General features: G+C 45.3%; 1 protein-coding gene across 4 annotated transcripts in view; it reads left to right on the top strand.

Moving 5' to 3' along the window:
- The window catches only part of RAB4A (RAB4A, member RAS oncogene family), a 103,915-nt gene that overhangs the window by 8,416 nt on the left and 76,350 nt on the right, over positions 1-19,149 (top strand). For all 4 annotated transcript variants that reach the window (XM_073560224.1, XM_073560223.1, XM_073560221.1 and 1 more), the window contains exons 2-3: positions 11,270-11,350; positions 12,147-12,261. In XM_073560224.1, the coding sequence (XP_073416325.1) occupies positions 11,270-11,350; positions 12,147-12,261 (196 nt within the window). The remainder of the gene's footprint in view (positions 1-11,269; positions 11,351-12,146; positions 12,262-19,149) is intronic.

Here is a 19,149-nt window from a genome sequence, read left to right as displayed (position 1 = left end):
CACACACACACACACATACATAAATGCATACACACACTTGAGCTTTATATATTAGATATTTTCCTCTTTGCCACGACAGCACCCACTGAGAGAGGGGATCCGCCCCCGGAACAGGAAACCTACAGAGAGATAAATGGGGCGGTCCCCCTCGCTCCCTCAGTTTGGTTTCCTGTTCCTGGAAAGGAACCCGCAGAAGAGGATTCCTGGTCTGGTAGCCGCCTGCATGCAGAATATGAGCAGCAGGGGCCCCAGGACCGGAGGCAGCGTCGGGTGGAGAGGTATATCCCCCCCTAGAGCTGGTAATGCAGGTGAGGCCGGAGGTGAGATTGGTGCCAAGGCTCACTGGGGAGGACGGTGAAATACCCCCCCCCCCCCGAGGGGGGCGCATTACAGGTAACAATAACCGGCCGGGCAATTTCAGTGGTGCCCCCGCCCCCCCCCCCCAGCAAAGGGCTCGAGCGGTTGTGCTGGGCAGCGCTTCCGGGGGTCATACCTGTGGAGGGGAGAAGGACCCCGTGTGTTGGTGGCGGGGTGCAGATACCCGTGAGGCACAGCGGGACAGCCGCCGCATCAGTGCTCTGCTGTGAGCGAGCGCTTCCCCAGCAGAGGCAACCCGGAAGTGAAGAGAACTTCCGGGGTCAGACAGGAGGCAAAGATCGCGGGAGAACGCCCGCGCATGCGCAGAAGCGCAAAAAAAAAAAAAAGAGAGGAAGAGGAGCAGCTGTAGCAGCGGCTATAAAAAGAAGCCACAAACGCAGCGGGGGTGCGCAGTCATGTCGTCCTTAGATGACCCAGCTTCGCTCCCGTTAGGTCAGCCAGTGCAATCCCCACATGGCAGTAGACAGAGCAGTGCTACAAGGAGAAGTAGTAGCACCAGGAAAAGTGGCAGCTCCAGGAAGGAATCTAGTGAACCTTCCAGGTAAGATGAGCCCTTGGAGAAAAAACGCAAAGAAAAGAAGTCGTCCCATGCCTCGCCTCAGCCTGGGTCGCGGACCCCGCAGCCGGTAGTTTACTGACGAAACTCACGGGTGAGTGTTTTGTGGTCAGAATATATAATTGATGGCCTTCTCTTTCTGGTCCATACCCCCTTTAGGCTAAAAGAACGGAGAAGGCGAAACATAGAGAGTGTGCCTTATGTTCTCAGCCCCTCCCAGACGGCCACCCTAAGAGATTATGCCAATCATGTATTGAGGAGGCCTTACAGGAGGAGTCCTCACGAAAGAAGGAGGATATCCGGGCAATTATAAGAGAGGAGCTACGGGCCTTAGGCGGTTCCAGTAGTTTGGGGGGTCACTCCTCCGCAAGAGAAATATGTTCGCCAAGAGGAGGAGCCTCGCTGGCGTCAAAATCGACATCTGAAACCGGGGAACTAGATTCCGACAAATCCCAGGATTACCTTTCCTCAGAGGACGAGGACCAAACGTGTTTCCCCACGGACAGTGTCAGTAATTTAGTGAAGTCTGTCCGAAATACCATGGGGTTGCCAGAAAGTAAGGACCCCAAGACCCCACAGGACATAATGTTTGCAGGCATTTCCCGTAGAAAGGTCCGGGCTTTCCCAGTGGTTCCAGCTGTTAAAGAGCTAGTTAAAAGGGAGTGGGAAAAACAAGGTCAAAGAACCTTCCTCCCCTTAACGTCAAAGCGTAAGTACCCCTTTGACGATGAGGAGTTAATAGCCTGGTCAAGAGCCCCCAAGGTGGATGCGGCAGTGGCCTCTACCTCTCGTAGATCCTCTCTGCCGGTAGAGGATTCGGGAACCTTGGCTGATTCTTTGGATCGGAAAACCGATACATTTCTTAAAAGATCTTGGGAGGCATGTACGGCAGCCTTTAAGCCCGCAATAGCAGCCACATGTACGGCAAGATCATTGTTGGTGTGGCTGAATGACTTAGAGGACAATATTAAGAATGGAGTAGCTAGGAATAGACTCCTTTCCTCTATGCCCCTCATTAAGGGAGCAGCGGCCTTCCTCTCCAACTCCTCCGCGGACTCTCTCCGGTTATCGGCTAGAGCGGCAGGACTGACCAATGCAGGCAGGCGGGCCTTATGGTTGAAGGGGTGGAAAGGAGACACACAAACAAAAACTAGACTGTGTGCTATACCCTGCCAGGGTAAGTACTTGTTTGGCACGGAACTGGATGAGATTTTGACAAAAGCGGGGGAGAGGAAGAAGGGTTTCCCTAACCCGTATGTTCCGTTCAACAGGAGGGCCTACAGGAAGCCGCCGTTTGGTAAAAAGAAGAACTTTAGACCCCAGGACCGCTGGGGAAATAAGGACCCCAAACAAAGGGGCAACCTATTCGGGAAGCGTCCCTTCAAGGGAGACAGATCCCGATAAAATTATTATACCGGTAGGTGGCAGGCTATTAAAATTTAGCCGCCAATGGGAGAAGGTGACATCAAATCCATGGGCTATGAATATCGTGTCATCAGGCCTGAAATTAGAATTTGTTCGGTATCCACCGAACTGCTTCCTATTGACTTCCATGAAGTCCCTGACACAGCAGGAAGCGCTGGAGATGGAGATTGCAGTACTGCTAACTAAACAGGTCCTAGTAGAGGTCCCAGACGACGAAATAGGGATGGGCTTTTATTCTCCTCTATTTTTAGTCCCAAAACCAGATGGCTCTTACAGGACTATAATAAATTTAAAGAAACTTAATACCTTCCTAAGACTGAGGTCGTTTAAAATGGAGTCGATTAAGTCTGCAATAAAGCTTTTGTTTCCCAGGTGTTATATGGCAGTCTTGGACCTAAAGGACGCCTACTACCATCTCCCCATATATCGAGGGCACCAGAGGTTCCTGCGGGTAGCAGTCTGGTTCAAAGGTCGGATTCAGCATTTCCAGTTTGCGGCAATGCCATTCGGGCTATCCATGGCTCCTCGGGTATTTACAAAATTGATGCTGGAGGTGATGTCGTATGTAAGGCTGAATGACACCCTAGTTGTCCCTTACTTAGACGACCTACTCATAGTGGGGAATTCTGTTTCACAGTGTGAAGCGAGAATAGCTAGGATTATCTCATCCCTACAAACACTGGGTTGGCTAATTAACTGGGAGAAGTCCAGACTAGAGCCAGTGACCTGTCAGAGGTTTTTGGGCCTGCAAGTGGACTCCGTAACTGAGGAGTGCTTTCTGCCGAACGCCAAAGTAATGGCCATAATCGATAAGATACAGAATACTACAGGAAGACCCGTAATATCATTGAGACAGGGTATGTCCTTGCTGGGGTCTCTGATATCGTGCATTCCTGCGGTGCAATGGGCTCAGTTCCACTCCAGAGAACTGCAGTGGGCTATTCTGCAGGAGACAGACTGCAGGGGCGGCTGGAAGGGAAGATGTCCCTATCGCCCGAGGTGGTTGAATCCCTAAAATGGTGGTTAAATCCTTCCAATCTATCGAAGGGAGTACAGTGGTGGGTGACTCCCTCCAAAATACTCACCACGGATGCCAGCCCCTTAGGTTGGGGAGCCCATCTAGAGGAGCACATGGTACAAGGCTGGTGGCGTGAGGATGAAATAGAGGCCTCCTCTAATGTAAAGGAGCTAACATCGATTTTTTATGCGATATCTCACTTTCTCCCGCAGTTAAGGGGCACCCACGTAAAGATCCAGACAGACAATACCACCGCAGTGGCCTATATAAACCGGCAAGGAGGCACGCGGTCAATGCCACTGATGTCTATCGCAGGAAAGATCCTGGAAATGGCCGAGGTCCATCTTCTCTCCTTGTCAGCTCTCCATATAAGAGGAGTAGACAACTCCCGAGCAGACTATCTCAGTCGCCAGGCCCTATACCAGGGCGAGTGGGTCCTCAGCAGACACGTCTTTGAAATGATAGCGTCAGAATGGGGCAGACCAGAGAGAGACCTATTCGCAACCAGAGCCAACAGGCGCGTAAAAAGGTTTGCTTCACTCTACAGGTCGGACAACCCAGACATTCTAGATGCCCTCCAAGCACCCTGGGCATTCCAACTAGCCTATGCCTTCCCTCCAATGGTGCTACTACCAACAGTAGTCAGGAAAATAAGACAGGAGAGGGCGAGGGTCATCTTGATAGCCCCGTTTTGGCCAAAAACACCGTGGTTTTCATGGCTGAGAGCCATGTCAGTAACCGACCCGTGGATCCTGCCGCTGCACCAGAATCTTCTCTCGCAGGGACCCTGCTACCATCCACAGGCCAAAGCCCTGCACCTAGCGGCCTGGAATTTGAAAGGGAGCTACTGAGGCAGAAGGGTTTCTCAAAGAACCTAATCAATACCCTGCTACAAAGCAGGAAGGAGTCCACAACAAAAATATATGCTAAGGTGTGGAGGAAGTTCCTGGCCTTTCACCCAACAAAACTAGCCGGTGAAGTACCCATTACGGCCATTCTAGAGTTTCTACAAAAAGGCCGAGAATTGAGACTCTCAGTGAGCACTCTAAAAGTCCACGTATCAGCCCTAGGAGCCCTAACTATAACTATAGTTAGTTTAACTATAACGTGGCAGCAAATAGATGGGTGACTCGGTTTATCTCGGCTTGTCAACGAGCAGAACCGGTGCATATGCCTCGGCTACCAGCGTGGAACCTTACTCTAGTTTTGGATGCTTTCACTCAGGCACCGTTTGAGCCCATAAGCTCAGCATCAGTAAAGTGCCTCTCATTGAAAACGGCTATGCTAGTGGCCTTAGTATCGGCCAGGAGGGTGAGTGATCTTCACGCTCTATCAGTAGACTCTCCGTTCCTGTTAATAACACGAGACAGTCTGATTTTAAAGACGGACCCGTCCTACCTGCCCAAACGGGCAACTAAATTTCATAGATCTCAAGAGATATGCCTACCTTCATTCTATGAGAACCCGTCAACACAGGACGAGGAGAAATATCACACCTTAGATGTGAAGAGAGCCGTGCTAGCCTATCTAGATAGGACCAGTCCCTGGAGGCAGAGTAGGTCTCTTTTTGTCTCCTTCCAGGGCAGCAGAAAGGGGTCTGCAGTTACAACGAGCACGATATCCAGGTGGATTAGAGATGCGATCACGAGGGCATATTTGGCAAAGGGAGAAGACCCTCCACTGGGGATTAAGGCGCACTCCACTAGAGCCATATCATCCTCCTGGGCCGAGAGGGCGAACGTCCCAATTGAACAAATATGTAAGGCTGCAACCTGGTCTTCTCCATCTACCTTTTATAGTCACTATAGACTAGATTTGTCCTCTACCGAGGATCTAACTTTTGGTAGATCAGTCCTTAACACGGTGTGCCCGCCCAAGTGATTATCTCTGGAAATCTCTCAGTGGGTGCTGTCGTGGCGAAGAGGAAAAACCGGATTACTTACCGGTAATACTCTTGTAGAGTCCACGACAGCACCTGCTCACCTCCCTCCCGTAAGAATTTTTCACACATGGGTCTCTTTGGTGGTGAAGATTAGGATTTAAGTTAGATATGTGATTAAACTTAGTAAGCTTAAAACTGCATAGGGGTAAGATAGATGAATCGCCCAAACAGTTTGACTAAAACATGTATGGTGGTTCCTCCATTGTTCTCGGTAACACAAACTGAGGGAGCGAGGGGGACCGCCGCATTTATCTCTCTGTAGGTTTCCTGTTCCGGGGGCGGATCCCCTCTCTCAGTGGGTGCTGTCGTGGACTCTACAAAAGAGTATTACCGGTAAGTAATCCGGTTATATATATGTGTGTGTGTGTGTGTATGTGTGTATATATATATATATATATATATATATATATATATATATATATATATATATATATATAAAGCCCCCTCATCCCTATCCTGGTATGCACGGTCCCCATCCCTATCCTGGTATGCACGGTCTCCAATCCTATCCTATCCTGGTATGCATGGCGCCCATCCCCATCTCTATCCTGGTATGCATGACCTCCACATCCCCATCCTGGCATGCATGGCCCCCTCCTCCCTATTCTGGCATGCATGGCCTCCTTCCTATCGTGATAAGCGTGGCCCCCTCCTCCCTATGCTGGTATGCGTGGCTTCCTCTCTATGCTGGTATGTGTGGCCCCCTTATCCCCATCCTGGTATGCGCGGCCCCCTTATCCCCATCCTGGTATGCGCGGCCCCCTTATCCCCATCCTGGTATGCGCGGCCCCCTTATCCCCATCCTGGTATGCGCGGCCCCCTTATCCCCATCCTGGTATGCGCGGCCCCCTTATCCCCATCCTGGTATGCGTGGCCCCCTTATCCCCATCCTGGTATGCGTGGCCCCCTTATCCCCATCCTGGTATGCGTGGCCCCCTTATCCCCATCCTGGTATGCGTGGCCCCCTTATCCCCATCCTGGTATGCGTGGCCCCCTTATCCCCATCCTGGTATGCGTGGCCCCCTTATCCCCATCCTGGTATGCGTGGCCCCCTTATCCCCATCCTGGTATGCGTGGCCCCCTTATCCCCATCCTGGTATGCGTGGCCCCCTTATCCCCATCCTGGTATGCGTGGCCCCCTTATCCCCATCCTGGTATGCGTGGCCCCCTTATCCCCATCCTGGTATGCGTGGCCCCCTTATCCCCATCCTGGTATGCGTGGCCCCCTTATCCCCATCCTGGTATGCGTGGCCCCCTTATCCCCATCCTGGTATGCGTGGCCCCCTCATCCCCATCCTGGTATGCGTGGCCCCCTCATCCCCATCCTGGTATGCGTGGCCCCCTCATCCCCATCCTGGTATGCGTGGCCCCATCATCCCCATCCTGGTATGCGTGGCCCCCTCATTCCTCTTCCTGGTATGTGTGGCCCCCATCAAAAAAACGTTAAAAAAACATAAACCATCCAACTTGCCTTCCCTGTGCTACCTAGTGTATTGTTCTGATGCCAGCAGCTGATTTATGCTTCTACGCAGCGTGTAGCAGTGACATCATGTTCTACCTACAAGCAGAAGACAGCTGCCGGAATACTCACTGCTCTCCATGCCGGGACTATGCGCGTGGAGAGCAGTGAATATTCATTGCTCTGTAATAGTGGCACAGTAGCCGGGTTCCTGTGGCCGGGCGATCAAGTGTGCCTGCTACTTAAAGGAATGAATATTCACTGCTCTACACGCCTATAGTCCCAGCATGGAGAGAAGTGAATATTCATTCTCTTTAGTAGCGGGCACACGTGATTGCCCATCGGCTGCTCTTACTATGCTCGCTATTAAAGAGAAATAAATATTCACTGCTCTCCACTCCCATGGGTGTTGAGAGTCTTGAATATTTCTCTTTAGCAGCGGGCAAAGGAGTAAGCCGCTGCAGCCAGCTCCTGCCTCCCGTGACCCGCAGCTCTGCGCTCCCCCACCTCCCCACAATATCAGGCAGGTACAACATTTCAATTGAATGTGCGTCTAAGGACGCACATTCAGGGAAAATAAAACGCTGCCGTCGGCGGTTCCCCTGAACCAGGCAGTGATGCCAAGGAGTCTACAGTACCTGAGGGCAGCATGAAGCAGCCTCAGTGGCTGCATGCAGACCCCTGCCTTAATACTTTCTGATAATCAGAAAAATCTGTAAACCTACTGCCCAACTAGCCTCTCTCATTACAAAAGTTTTCATGCCAAAAGGTCGGTATGAGTTACATGGTATGCACCTTCATCCTTGTATTACATTCAGCAATTCTTATACCCTAACCCCAGCTATGACTCACATGAGCTGCCCATCACTTGCCATCCCAGCAAATGGTAATCAATGCAGAGCGGCGGTAATCTGTCATCCGCTCTTCAGTATTTTATGGGACAAATGAAACCACAGCACATTAGAATCTGGCAGTGTGACCTAGCTCAGTATGTCAACTGGACTGGTCACAAGAGGACCACAGAAGATTTTGTGGTCGTTATTGTTACCGGAATTTGTCAAACACTCTGAATAATTCAGGCACAAAACATCAAGTACGGTATGTAGATACAAGCAAAATAGCAGTTTGATACTAAAATGCTAAAGTAGCATCGCCATTAGGGTATGTTCACAATATATTTTTAAGAAAGACTAAACAGAACATGGACTAGGGCTGAAATAATATAAAACATATGTTTAAAATTCATTACAAATTCAGGTACAAATGATAAAAAAGGACATACAGACACAGAGTGGTGGATGAGCACTGTGGGAACCCCAAAAAATGGACATCCAATAATTTATAAAAAGAAGATGACAGTATAATATATAGTATGGTAGTAAAAATAGAGGATCCAGTCGTAGTTTAACCCACAGAAACAGTCCAAAAATATGTATAAACATAATATACTTATATTAAGGAGCTCACCCACCAAACACCTGACGCGTGTTTCACAATTTTTTTTAATATATTAAATATATTACTGTCTGAATTATTGTTGGGGGGTTCCCACAGTGCCCACCCATCAATCTGTCTTTGAACTTTGAATCTTTAGCCATGTTCTTGTGGCATACATGGCTTTTATGTATGTTCCCCTTTGTTGTTTATTATGCTTTGGATATTCTCATATATTTATAAAATTTTATTTTATTACTGGGATTGATAATACACTGCTTGTGCCCACCCTTTTGGGGTTTTTGTTTTTGCCCTGTCTTTTTAATTGATGTTTTTATATATCCATAAAAATCATATTTAATAATCTAGCTGGTATCAGTTTATATCTGACAGTGTATGTATGTACTTGCTGTAACAGATACAGGTTGTGAATTAAAGAAGTTGTCCACTACTTGGATAACTTCTAACTACTTCTCGTACCCCTCGCTTGGGCCGATAAAATAATAAAGCCTATACTTCCCTCCTGTGCCGGTGCCATTCCCGCAGTGTCAGCACTCGTGGTCCGGGGGCTCCCGTGCTACTGTTTTGACACTTGACCCCAGCGCCCAATCAGCTCTGGTGTCACTGTCCCCGCCTCCTGTCGAATTGAGCAGGAAGAGTAAGTCCAAGATCAGCTGCAGCCCAGAATTCCTCTTCATGTTCGATTTGTCCGAAAGTGGAGACAGTCACACCAGCGCCTGTTGGGCGCCGGGGTCACAACAGCTGCACGAGAGCCCCGGGAAGAGCGAGTGCCGGATTGTGAGGTAAGTATAGGTTTTATTATTCTATCGACACCAAACATTTTGATTAAGAAGGGGCTGTCCTAGTAGTGGACCACCCCTTTAATTAGTGAAGTGTCTAGCATTTGTTTTGTTGGGGACATATAGGGTTAAATGTTATTTCACTGTAGTGGTCAGTAGGTACAGAGTAATAAACTAAGCTCCACAAAATGCAGTTGACTTATGATTCAGAAAATCTTAAAAGCTAAAGAGAGGCATAATGAACTTGTGCTTAAATTATATTTTTGTGTCTATATATCACAAAATTTCTGGACAAAAAAAAATCGTAATCATCAATCTTCACCTTGGCCGCTAGACTTATTTAAGCTCTGACTTCCTGTTTTTTTTTCTGGAAGTCTCAGAAGTATTTTTTTACCATCATTGGCTAGATTAAAATGACAAATGCAACTTTTATACACAGTTCATAACTAAGGATTCACAGATCTCAATAGGCGATGTCGCAGCTGACCTGCTCCCCCTTCCTTCACAATGTCCTTTGCACAGGTTCATTAGGTGGTGGGGATTATCAACACTTTTATAAATACACTAGCTGAAGAGCCCGGCGTTGCCCGGGCATAGTAACTAACTACAGTTAGTTATAACAAATTATAATGAATATATATATATATATATATATATATATATATATATATATCTGAGTGTAGAGCCCCGCTCACTCCACATAGCACATTCACTATAATATCCCACATCATCATGTCAGCCAGAGCTACCGGACTACTGCCACTAATATCCCACATCTTCCCATCAGTCAGATCCACCGGACTGCTACCCCTAATATCCCACATCATCCCGTCAGCCAGAGCCACCGGACTACTACCCCTAATATCACACATCATTCCAGGGCCACCGATGGTCAGCGCTGCAAGGAGGGTACGTTTAGTTTCCATTCACATGACTTTTTGTCATGTTTTGCACAGCTTTAATGTTCGTCAGAGCGCTGAGGGATTTACCCTAACTTCCATACCCGAGATCCCTTTACGAGAGGCCTGGGGTCAGTACCAAAGCGCAGAGTGGATTTGCCCTCACTTCCATACTGGGGATCCCTTTAAGAGGGGCTTGGGGTCAGAATCAGAGCGCAGAGTGGATTTGCCATCCCTTCTATACCGGGGTTCCCTTTAAGAGGGGCGTGGGGTCAGAACCAGAGTGCTGAGTGGAATTGCCCTAAATTCCTTACCAATGAACCCTTTAAGAGACCCTGGGATCAGAACCACAGCGCTGAGTGGAATGGTCCTAACTTCCATACCGGGGATCCCTTTAAGAGAGGCCTGGGTTCAGTACCAGAGCATTTCAAGGCAATTGCCCTGACTTCCATACCGGAGATCCCTTTTAAGAGAACCTGGGGTCAGAACCAGAACGCTGAGTGGAATTGCCCTAATTTCCATACCGGGGATCCCTTTGAGAGGCCTGGCGTCAGGACCAAAGCGCTGGATGGATTTGCCCTGACTTCAATACCAATGATCCCTTTAAGAGAGGCCTGGGGTCAGAACCAGAGCACTTAGTGGAATTGCCCTAACTTCCATACCAATGATCCCTTTAAGAGACCCTGGGGTCAGAACCACAGCGCTGAGTGGAACGGTCCTAACTTCCATACCGGGGAGCCCTTTGACGGGCCTGGAGTCAAACCAAAACGCTGGATGGATTTGCCCTGCCTTCCATACCGATGATCCCTTTAATATAAGCCTGGGGTCAGAATCAGAGTGCTGAGGGACTTGCCCTAACTTCGATACCGGAGATCCCTTAAGAGGCAAGATGTGCCTATGGGATGGAGGATGTGTGATGAATATATGAGCACGGTAGGGGGTGATTCATTTCTGTTATGTGCTCTCTGCTCCTTTCTGGGGGGCAGACAATTGCTGGGAGCTTATGTTCCCAGGGATGCTAGATTTCTCCCACAATGTCATTGTCAGTGTCTGCAAGTGGGAAAACTGTTGCTCATAGCAAACAATCACAGCTCAGCTTCTTTTAAACAGCTCTGGTGAAGTGAAAGATGCTTTGTGATTGGTTGGTGATACACACATACATACACACACACATACATTCAATTTTATATATATAGATTTAACACAAAAGCCTAATTTAATCAATAGCTAATTTTGTGCTTCTAGCTTCCCTTTAAACTGGCACGTTTTATACTTTGCCTGTAACAATGATTACCATGGTGTGTCTTGTATCTGTCGGCATAGGTTACTCTGTGATTTACTGTCTTACTGCATTTCAGATTTCTTGTTCAAATTCCTGGTGATTGGGAATGCCGGTACTGGAAAATCCTGCCTGCTGCACCAGTTTATTGAGAAGAAATGTAAGTTAGGAACTTGGAGTACTGTTACACAGGTTGTGTTCATGTGAGGAGTCTACACTTGTTTTTTATCCCTCTGGGTTATATAGCTAGAAAGCATGAATATGTTGTTTCATGTTGCTGTAAACTGTCTTTTTCTGTTACATATGTTTTAAAATTGTTTTTTTCTATTGGGTTGTGACATATGACAAACAGACCAGTTATACACCCTCTCAGGGCCATTGCCGGCTCTTTACGGCTGCCCCGGTCTATGTTGGCAGGCGCAGCTGTGACGTCACGTCTATAGCGCAAATGACTGTTGAAGCCAATCACTGGGCTTAGTGGCTTGTGCCATCTGTGTCGGCAGAACTGTTGAACTGACTTGACCCAGAAAGGCTGAGTAACAGCTCTATAATTTATTTTATAGGATGGCAACTTTATGGAAAAACAACAATTTTAAACTGGTTGATGTCTGGCCATTAAAAGCAGTCAGTGGTTGCAGGCCAACCGTTAAGAGGAGGGCGAGAACGTGGAACGCCTTGCCAGCGGGACAGAGAAGCTGCCGAGAATCCTGGGTGTTAGGTGGAAAACCTTTGAGTGTTGGCCTACAAGTCACCACTAAAGATAAAGTAAATGTTCCCTATATGCAGTATGCCCCCATTTGTAACATTACTTTATATTACTATTGTATGAAGAGGATCATTATTATTATTATTCATGTTGATCATCATGTTGATAATTACTGATCACAGGGTGAGATCTTTGACAGTAGCGTTGTGCTTTCTTGCCATGATTGTATTATTTTCTGCTTCCTTTCTAGTTAAAGAAGATTCCAATCACACAATCGGCGTAGAGTTTGGCTCTAAGATAATAAATGTTGGTGGTAAATATGTGAAGCTACAGATCTGGGATACAGCAGGACAAGAAAGATTTCGGTATGAATCCCTCATTACCCCTCAACCCCCCTAAAAGAAAAAAAACAAATATCAGAGTCAGTTCTATAGTGGAGATATGTGCTGTATTATTGGGCATTGTTGCTGGCATATCTGGATGCTTACTGCTTGAGCTGGAATAGTTAAATGGGCAATTATCTGCTTGATACATGTGCCACTAAAGACTCCATGCGCAATCTTAAAGGGGTTGTCCATTCTAAAGCTAAAAGTCTGCAGACTTGTGAATTCTCATATCGTGCACTGCATGCTGTGACTATTCTCCGGTGACAATGTAAGGAGCCCTGGGACCCCAAGTATGTGATATTTTTACTCCCGGTCACAGTTTGATTTGACTGTTTCCGGACTCGCTTAGTACACTTTCATTGAGCGAGGACTCTGGAGAAGCCTCATAACGCGCAGTACACATGATGTGAGGATTCGCAAGTCTGCAGTCGCTTACTGACTGCAGACTTGTAACCGTAGACCAGACAACCCCTTTATTAGTCAATCTGTCTCAGATGCCAGTTTGAGATCACAAATTTGGACTGGCTCTGTAAAGGTATGTTCACACAGAGTTAGAGGTGGACAAATCTGAAGTGGTTCTCATCTGAAAGTCGTGCTGTGTTTCAGCCAGGTTTTACATTTTGATACATAGATATATACATGCATATTTTTAAAATTAATTATTGCATTTGTTATGATCGTTATAAAGCGTTAATACCCCAAGGTTTCTCTACTAAAAAGGAAGTGTTTTCATAGAGTAGATGAATGGTGTTTAATCTGGATTTTGTAGTGGATCTACTTAAAAATCCATGTAAAAAAAAACTTAGTGAATATATACAATGGCAGTTTTTGTGACTTTTTTCAAAGTTAGCAGTGGACTCAAAAGGAGATATATAGGTCTGGCTGGTGTTTTTTTTTGTTTTTTTTGTTTTTTTTTATGTTTCCATTTACCGTACTTTTCTTGGGGCTTGAAAAATTACCATCCTTTGTGCATTCTGCTTTCTAAAAAAAAACCTCCCAATAGATTTGGCACTGGTGCTTTTAGGGTATGTGCACACGCTGCGGATTCACCAGCATGTTATAATTTTTCTCTGAAAGCCTCAGCTTTCTCATAATTAAGGGAAGTTGCCGGCTGTTCAGCAACCTTGTTGCACTATGTGATTATAGTGATGTCCTAACATTATCTCAAGTAGACATCTTCCTTTCTGATCCTTAGTCAGAAGACAGAAGTTATTGCTCTGAAATGGTTTTAAGTAGATAAACGCTTGTTATGATTGTGTTATATCATTGTATATGTTTTTGGTACAAAGTGCCATTATAGAGGTTTTCAGGCTCAGCATAAATTTCTGCAGTAACTTTATGGGCCTGCAGTTGAATAATCCTTGCAGTGCCCAATGTGGACGTGGTCAGGATTCCTCTCCAATTCCAGCTTAGACAAGCGGTCACGTGCTGACAGCTTCTCATTTACTTGTATTAATAGAGTATTATACACTGTAGAGAGAAGACGATGAGAAGATACATGGCAAGTAACAGTAAGTATGTAAATTGTTTATCTGTAGTCATGTGTTATATTATTTTTTTTCCGCTGCTCCTCTGATGATGATTATTATTATTATTATTATTATTATTATTATTATTTTTATCGTTTCTTAAATCCGCCATATAGTTCCAGAGATGTGGACCTTTTTAATTTGGTTCAGATTTTTCTGGTCTTTGCAAGGGGGTGTCTCTCTGCATTATTAACCTGTCAGCTTACCCCCTTGTGGAGATGATAAAAATAGCACTAAGTTAAAAAAAAAAAAAAAAAATTCTCGAACCGTACGACTGATTTAAAAAAAAAAAAATTCCCCCAAAAACTGAAAACTCAGCGGAGCAATGGGAATAAAATATGAGCATAAACTGGCTACTTTTGGCCTGGCGACGCTTCCTCTTTAAAACCAGAACACTCATTTAATATAAAAGCAGGACATTTTAATTACTTCCATAGAGAAGTGCATTCACACTTAACCCCTTACCATCATCATCAGCAGTTACGACATATGTCAGCTCTCTAACTTTGATGCTTTGAAGGCCAGTACCTCACATAATAAAAGGTGTCATTCAAAAGTACAAATCGTCCCACAGATAATAAGCTCTCATATAGCTATGTTTATGTAAAAATAAAAAAAGTTATGGCTTTTGGAAGGGAGGGTACAAATGGACAAACAAGGGATAATTGCCCGTTCAGGAAGGAGTAACTTTCTTAGCGGAATGGGTCTCCTATATAATAATTACTAAATAAAACCCATAGCTAAGCATATTACTTTTTTTTTTTTTTAAATATGTTCATTTTTTTTTTTCTTATTACTGCTCAATGATCTGATCGGCGCTCACATTGCAGAGGTGAATTTACTAACCAGTGTTAACAGGGAGGAATCCTGGCGCCCGATCGTAGCTTCCTCGGGAATATACAGTTGTGGCCAAAAGTATTGACACCCCTGCAATTCTCTCAGATAATACTCAGTTTCTTCCTGAAAATGATTGCAAACACAAATTCTTTGTTATTATCTTCATTTAATTTGTCTTAAATGAAAAAACACACAAAGAATTGTCCTAAAGCCAAATTGGATATAATTCCACACCAAACAAACATAAAAAAGAGGGTGGACAAAAGTATTGGCACTGTTCGAAAAATCATGTGATGCTTCTCTAGTTTGTGTAATTAACAGCACATGTAACTTACCTGTGGCACCTAACAGGTGTTGGCAATAACTAAATCACACTTGCAGCCAGTTGACATGGATTAAAGTTGACTCAACCTCTGTCCTGTGTCCTTGTGTGTACCACATTCAGCATGGAGAAAAGAAAGAACACCAAAGAACTGTCTGAGGACTTGAGAAACCAAATTGTGAGGAAGCATGAGCAATCTCAAGGCTACAAGTCCATCACCAAAGACCTGAATGTTCCTGTGTCTACCGTGCGCAGTGTCATCAAGAAGTTTAAAGCCCATGGCACTGTGGCTAACCTCCCTAGATGTGGACGGAAAAGAAAAATTGACAAGAGATTTCAACGCAAGATTGTGCGGATATTGGATAAAGAACCTCAACTAACATCCATAACATCCAATCAAGTTCAAGCTTCCCTGCACTCCGAGGGTACAACAGTGTCAACCCGTACTATCCGTCGGCGTCTGATTGAAAAGGGACTGTATGGTAGGAGACCCAGGAAGACCCCACTTCTTACCCCGAGACATAAAAAAGCCAGGCTGGAGTTTGCCAAAACTTACCTGAAAAAGCCTAAAACGTTTTGGAAGAATGTTCTCTGGTCATATGAGACAAAAGTAGAGCTTTTTGGGCAAAGGCATCAACATAGAGTTTACAGGAGAAAAAAAGAGGCATTCAAAGAAAAAAACACGGTCCCTACAGTCAAACATGGCGGAGGTTCCCTGATGTTTTGGGGTTGCTTTGCTGCCTCTGGCACTGGACTGTTTGACCGTGTGCATGGCATTATGAAGTCTGAAGACTACCAACAAATTTTGCAGCATAATGTAGGGCTCAGTGTGAGATAGCTGGGTCTCCCTCAGAGGTCTTGGGTCTTCCAGCAGGACAATGACCCAAAACACACTTCAAAAAGCACTAGAAAATGGTTTGAGAGAAAGCACTGGAGACTTCTAAGGTGGCCAGCAATGAGTCAAGACCTGAATCCCATAGAACACCTGTGGAGAGATCTAAAAATGGCAGTTTGGAGAAGGCACCCTTCAAATATCAGGGACCTGGAGCAGTTTGCCAAAGAAGAATGGTCTAAAATTCCAGCAGAGCATTGTAAGAAACTCATTGATGGTTACCGGAAGCGGTTGGTCACAGTTATTTTGGCTAAAGGTTGTGCAACCAAGTATTAGGCTGAGGGTGCCAATACTTTAGTCTGGCCCATTTTTGGAGTTTTGTGTGAAATGATCAATGTTTTGCATTTTGCTTCATTCTCTTTTGTGTTTTTTCATTTAAGACAAATTAAATGAAAATATAAATACCAAAGCATTTGTGTTTGCAATCATTTTCAGGAAGAAACTGAGTATTATCTGACAGAACTGCAGGGGTGTCAATACTTTTGGCCACAACTGTAGCATTGTATATTAATCTTTAATATATGGATGTCATTTCATTCTTTTTTATATGGATGCACAGTTTATTTTAATACTAGCTAATATTTAGGTGCACAAAGGATATGTTCACACATGGTGCTTTTGCAATGTTTTATAGTACTAGCAAAATGAATGAGATTTCAAAAATTCAATTCCCATGCTGCATTTTATTTTTTTGCTTGTGTTTTTGAGCTGCTGGGCATATTTTCAAATCTGCAGCTTCAATTCTTTCAGTGTTTTGCACCCATTCTAATGAATGGAAAAAAAAACACAAGCAAAAATGCATGTACTAAAAAAAACCCCATTGGTTTTTAGTTAAGAAAAATAAAAGAGCCTAAAAATGTGTTGTGCGTACATCTTTATTTTTTTTTGTACCCATAACCTTTCAATATGAACATATTTTAATAATAAAAAGTGTGTCCTCAGTGGTTATCTTTTTAATGTCTAGCTGAATAGGTGATGATAAATTGCAAGCTTACTTGGGTCTCTCCATTGGACTTGGTTTAACATATCAACTGAAGAGTCACATATTTATACAGAATATAGAAGTAAGGCAGTAAAGACAAGTGGTTGTAGCAGAACTGTCACCGGGTTTTTGCTACCTAATCTGAGAGCAGCATAATGTAGCGACAGAGACCCTGAATCCTGTGATGTGCCACTTACTGGGCTGCTGTGTAGTTTTTAGAAAATCACTGTTTTATCAGCACAAGATAATCATTAGTGGACTACTTGGCCTTTTGCCAAGTAATTCAACAATACTCTCACCAATGACTGGCAGTTTTTTTGCCTTTGGCAGCTTTCTTTGTATACTGTGCAATCAGTGGTGTCGGTGGGGTGATAAAGAGCTGAGCATTCAGAAACTGCTAAATCTGCAGCAGATAAAACTGTTTTTAATCGAAACTGCAGAAACCACTAAAGTAAGTGATACATCACTGAAATCATTGTTTCTGCCTCGACATCATGCTGCTCTCAGATGGGTAGCAAAAAGGTGGTGACACGTTCCATTTATGCAGTTGGATATCTAGGGAAGGCTGGTTGGACATTTGCCCCTTGGTACAGCCAGCAGGAGGATGTCATCATTTGGTCCAAGGTATCTTCCAGTTGGCTGCATTTTGCTGCAACCCCCAGAGTGGGATTCAGCCATTCTCAGAGCCAGCTGTCAAGCTGACAGCTAGCTCAGAGAAGATGTAAAAAGCTGGCTCCCAGCATTCAGTTGTACTTGCATCTTTCAGAGACAAGTAAAATCGAAGCCCTTCCAGATCAGCTGATCAGGCTGCTGACTTTACTCTTGCACCACACAGGAGGTAAAGACAGCTGTACGGTAAGTATGATGAGATGGTATTGAAGTAGGGGCCATGTGTGAGAAAACCACATGAAGATGTAGGGGGAAATGGGTAAGGAGACAGTAGAGTGAAAGGGTAATATATGAGGAGACAGTTTTGGGAAGAAGAGTCAGAATATGTGAATGGACATTCTTGGCAAGGAGAGGGGGAATGTGTGACCGGACAGTCTTGAGAAGGACAGGGAATGGGTGATTGGACAGCCTGCAGAGGAGAGGGGGAATGTGTGACGGGACAGTCTTGAGAAGGACAGGGAATGGGTGATTGGACAGCCTGCAGAGGAGAGGGGGAATGTGTGACGGGACAGTCTTGAGAAGGACAGGGAATGGGTGATTGGACAGCCTGCAGAGGAGAGGGGGAATGTGTAAGGGGACAGTTTGGGGGTAAAAAAGAGTGCAGGGGCACAATATAGACATGGGAGACAGTGTGAGGGCGCAGTATGGAGGGAACGTTATGCTGGGGGAGGGAAAGGAGTGTGAGGAGGGGGTACGATGTTGAGACTGAGCAGTATAAGTTGTCGCAGTGTGTGGGGACATTGTGAAGAGGAGGCCCAATATGGGAAGGAGTGGACAGTTTGGATACAATGCACCATAATGGGAACAGTGGGAGGGTCATATTTTGTACAGGGAGCACAGTGAGCGTTAATTATTTGTTTATGGCTAGACGTCTGAGACCGGGTGCACACTGTCAGTAATTGGCAGTGCTTTGGACGCAGCACGTGTCGGACGCGTCCACAGCGCTGCTGGCTTTTGAACACAGGTGATTCTGCATGTGTTATTTGAACCTTGAGGAATCACCGCGTCCAATACATTGAATGGGTGAAATTTATCCTGCAGAGGCTCACATTTCTGCAAGATAAATAGACATGCTTCGGTCTGGAAAGACGCGCCACATTTCCGTCTCCACAGGTAAGCCGCAGGCATCGGTGCACGCATGATGGATGGGATTCCTTAAAATCCCATCCACTATGTTGTAACATTTGGATGCTGCGGGTTGGACGCAGCATCCAACCCGCAGCGTTTACTGACCGTGGGAATGTACCCTAACACAGGCAAAGCTAGAGACGTTCAACACCTAATAAAAATAAAGCAACCTTACACTAAATTTGACAGGGAACATACATCTTCTTATTGGTTATAGTAGTTGATAACATGAAAAAAAATTCCTTTTTTCTCATGGAGTGACTGTAATTTTTATTGCACTTGTGGCTTGAAAATGGGCCTTTTTGGCTGAAATGTTGCTTCACTTGTCTGCCTAAATTGTGTTTTCCTGTGTGATTTTTAAGGATTGAATAAAGGTTATGTTTCATCCCTGTTTTCTCTGGTGCCTCGGAATATTGGGTTTTCTGATGCGTGAATTCAGTTACTGTACTTAGGCATTGATGGTAAAATACAATGTCCCTAAAGATCCCAATATACTTTTTTGTGCCAA

Source organism: Dendrobates tinctorius, unplaced genomic scaffold, assembly GCF_039654945.1.
Source record: "Dendrobates tinctorius isolate UK_male_01 unplaced genomic scaffold, ASM3965494v1 ptg000293l, whole genome shotgun sequence".
Lineage (NCBI taxonomy): Eukaryota > Metazoa > Chordata > Amphibia > Anura > Dendrobatidae > Dendrobates > Dendrobates tinctorius.
Note: the sequence above shows the minus strand (reverse complement) of the source record. Positions and strands in the feature narration are given on the sequence as shown.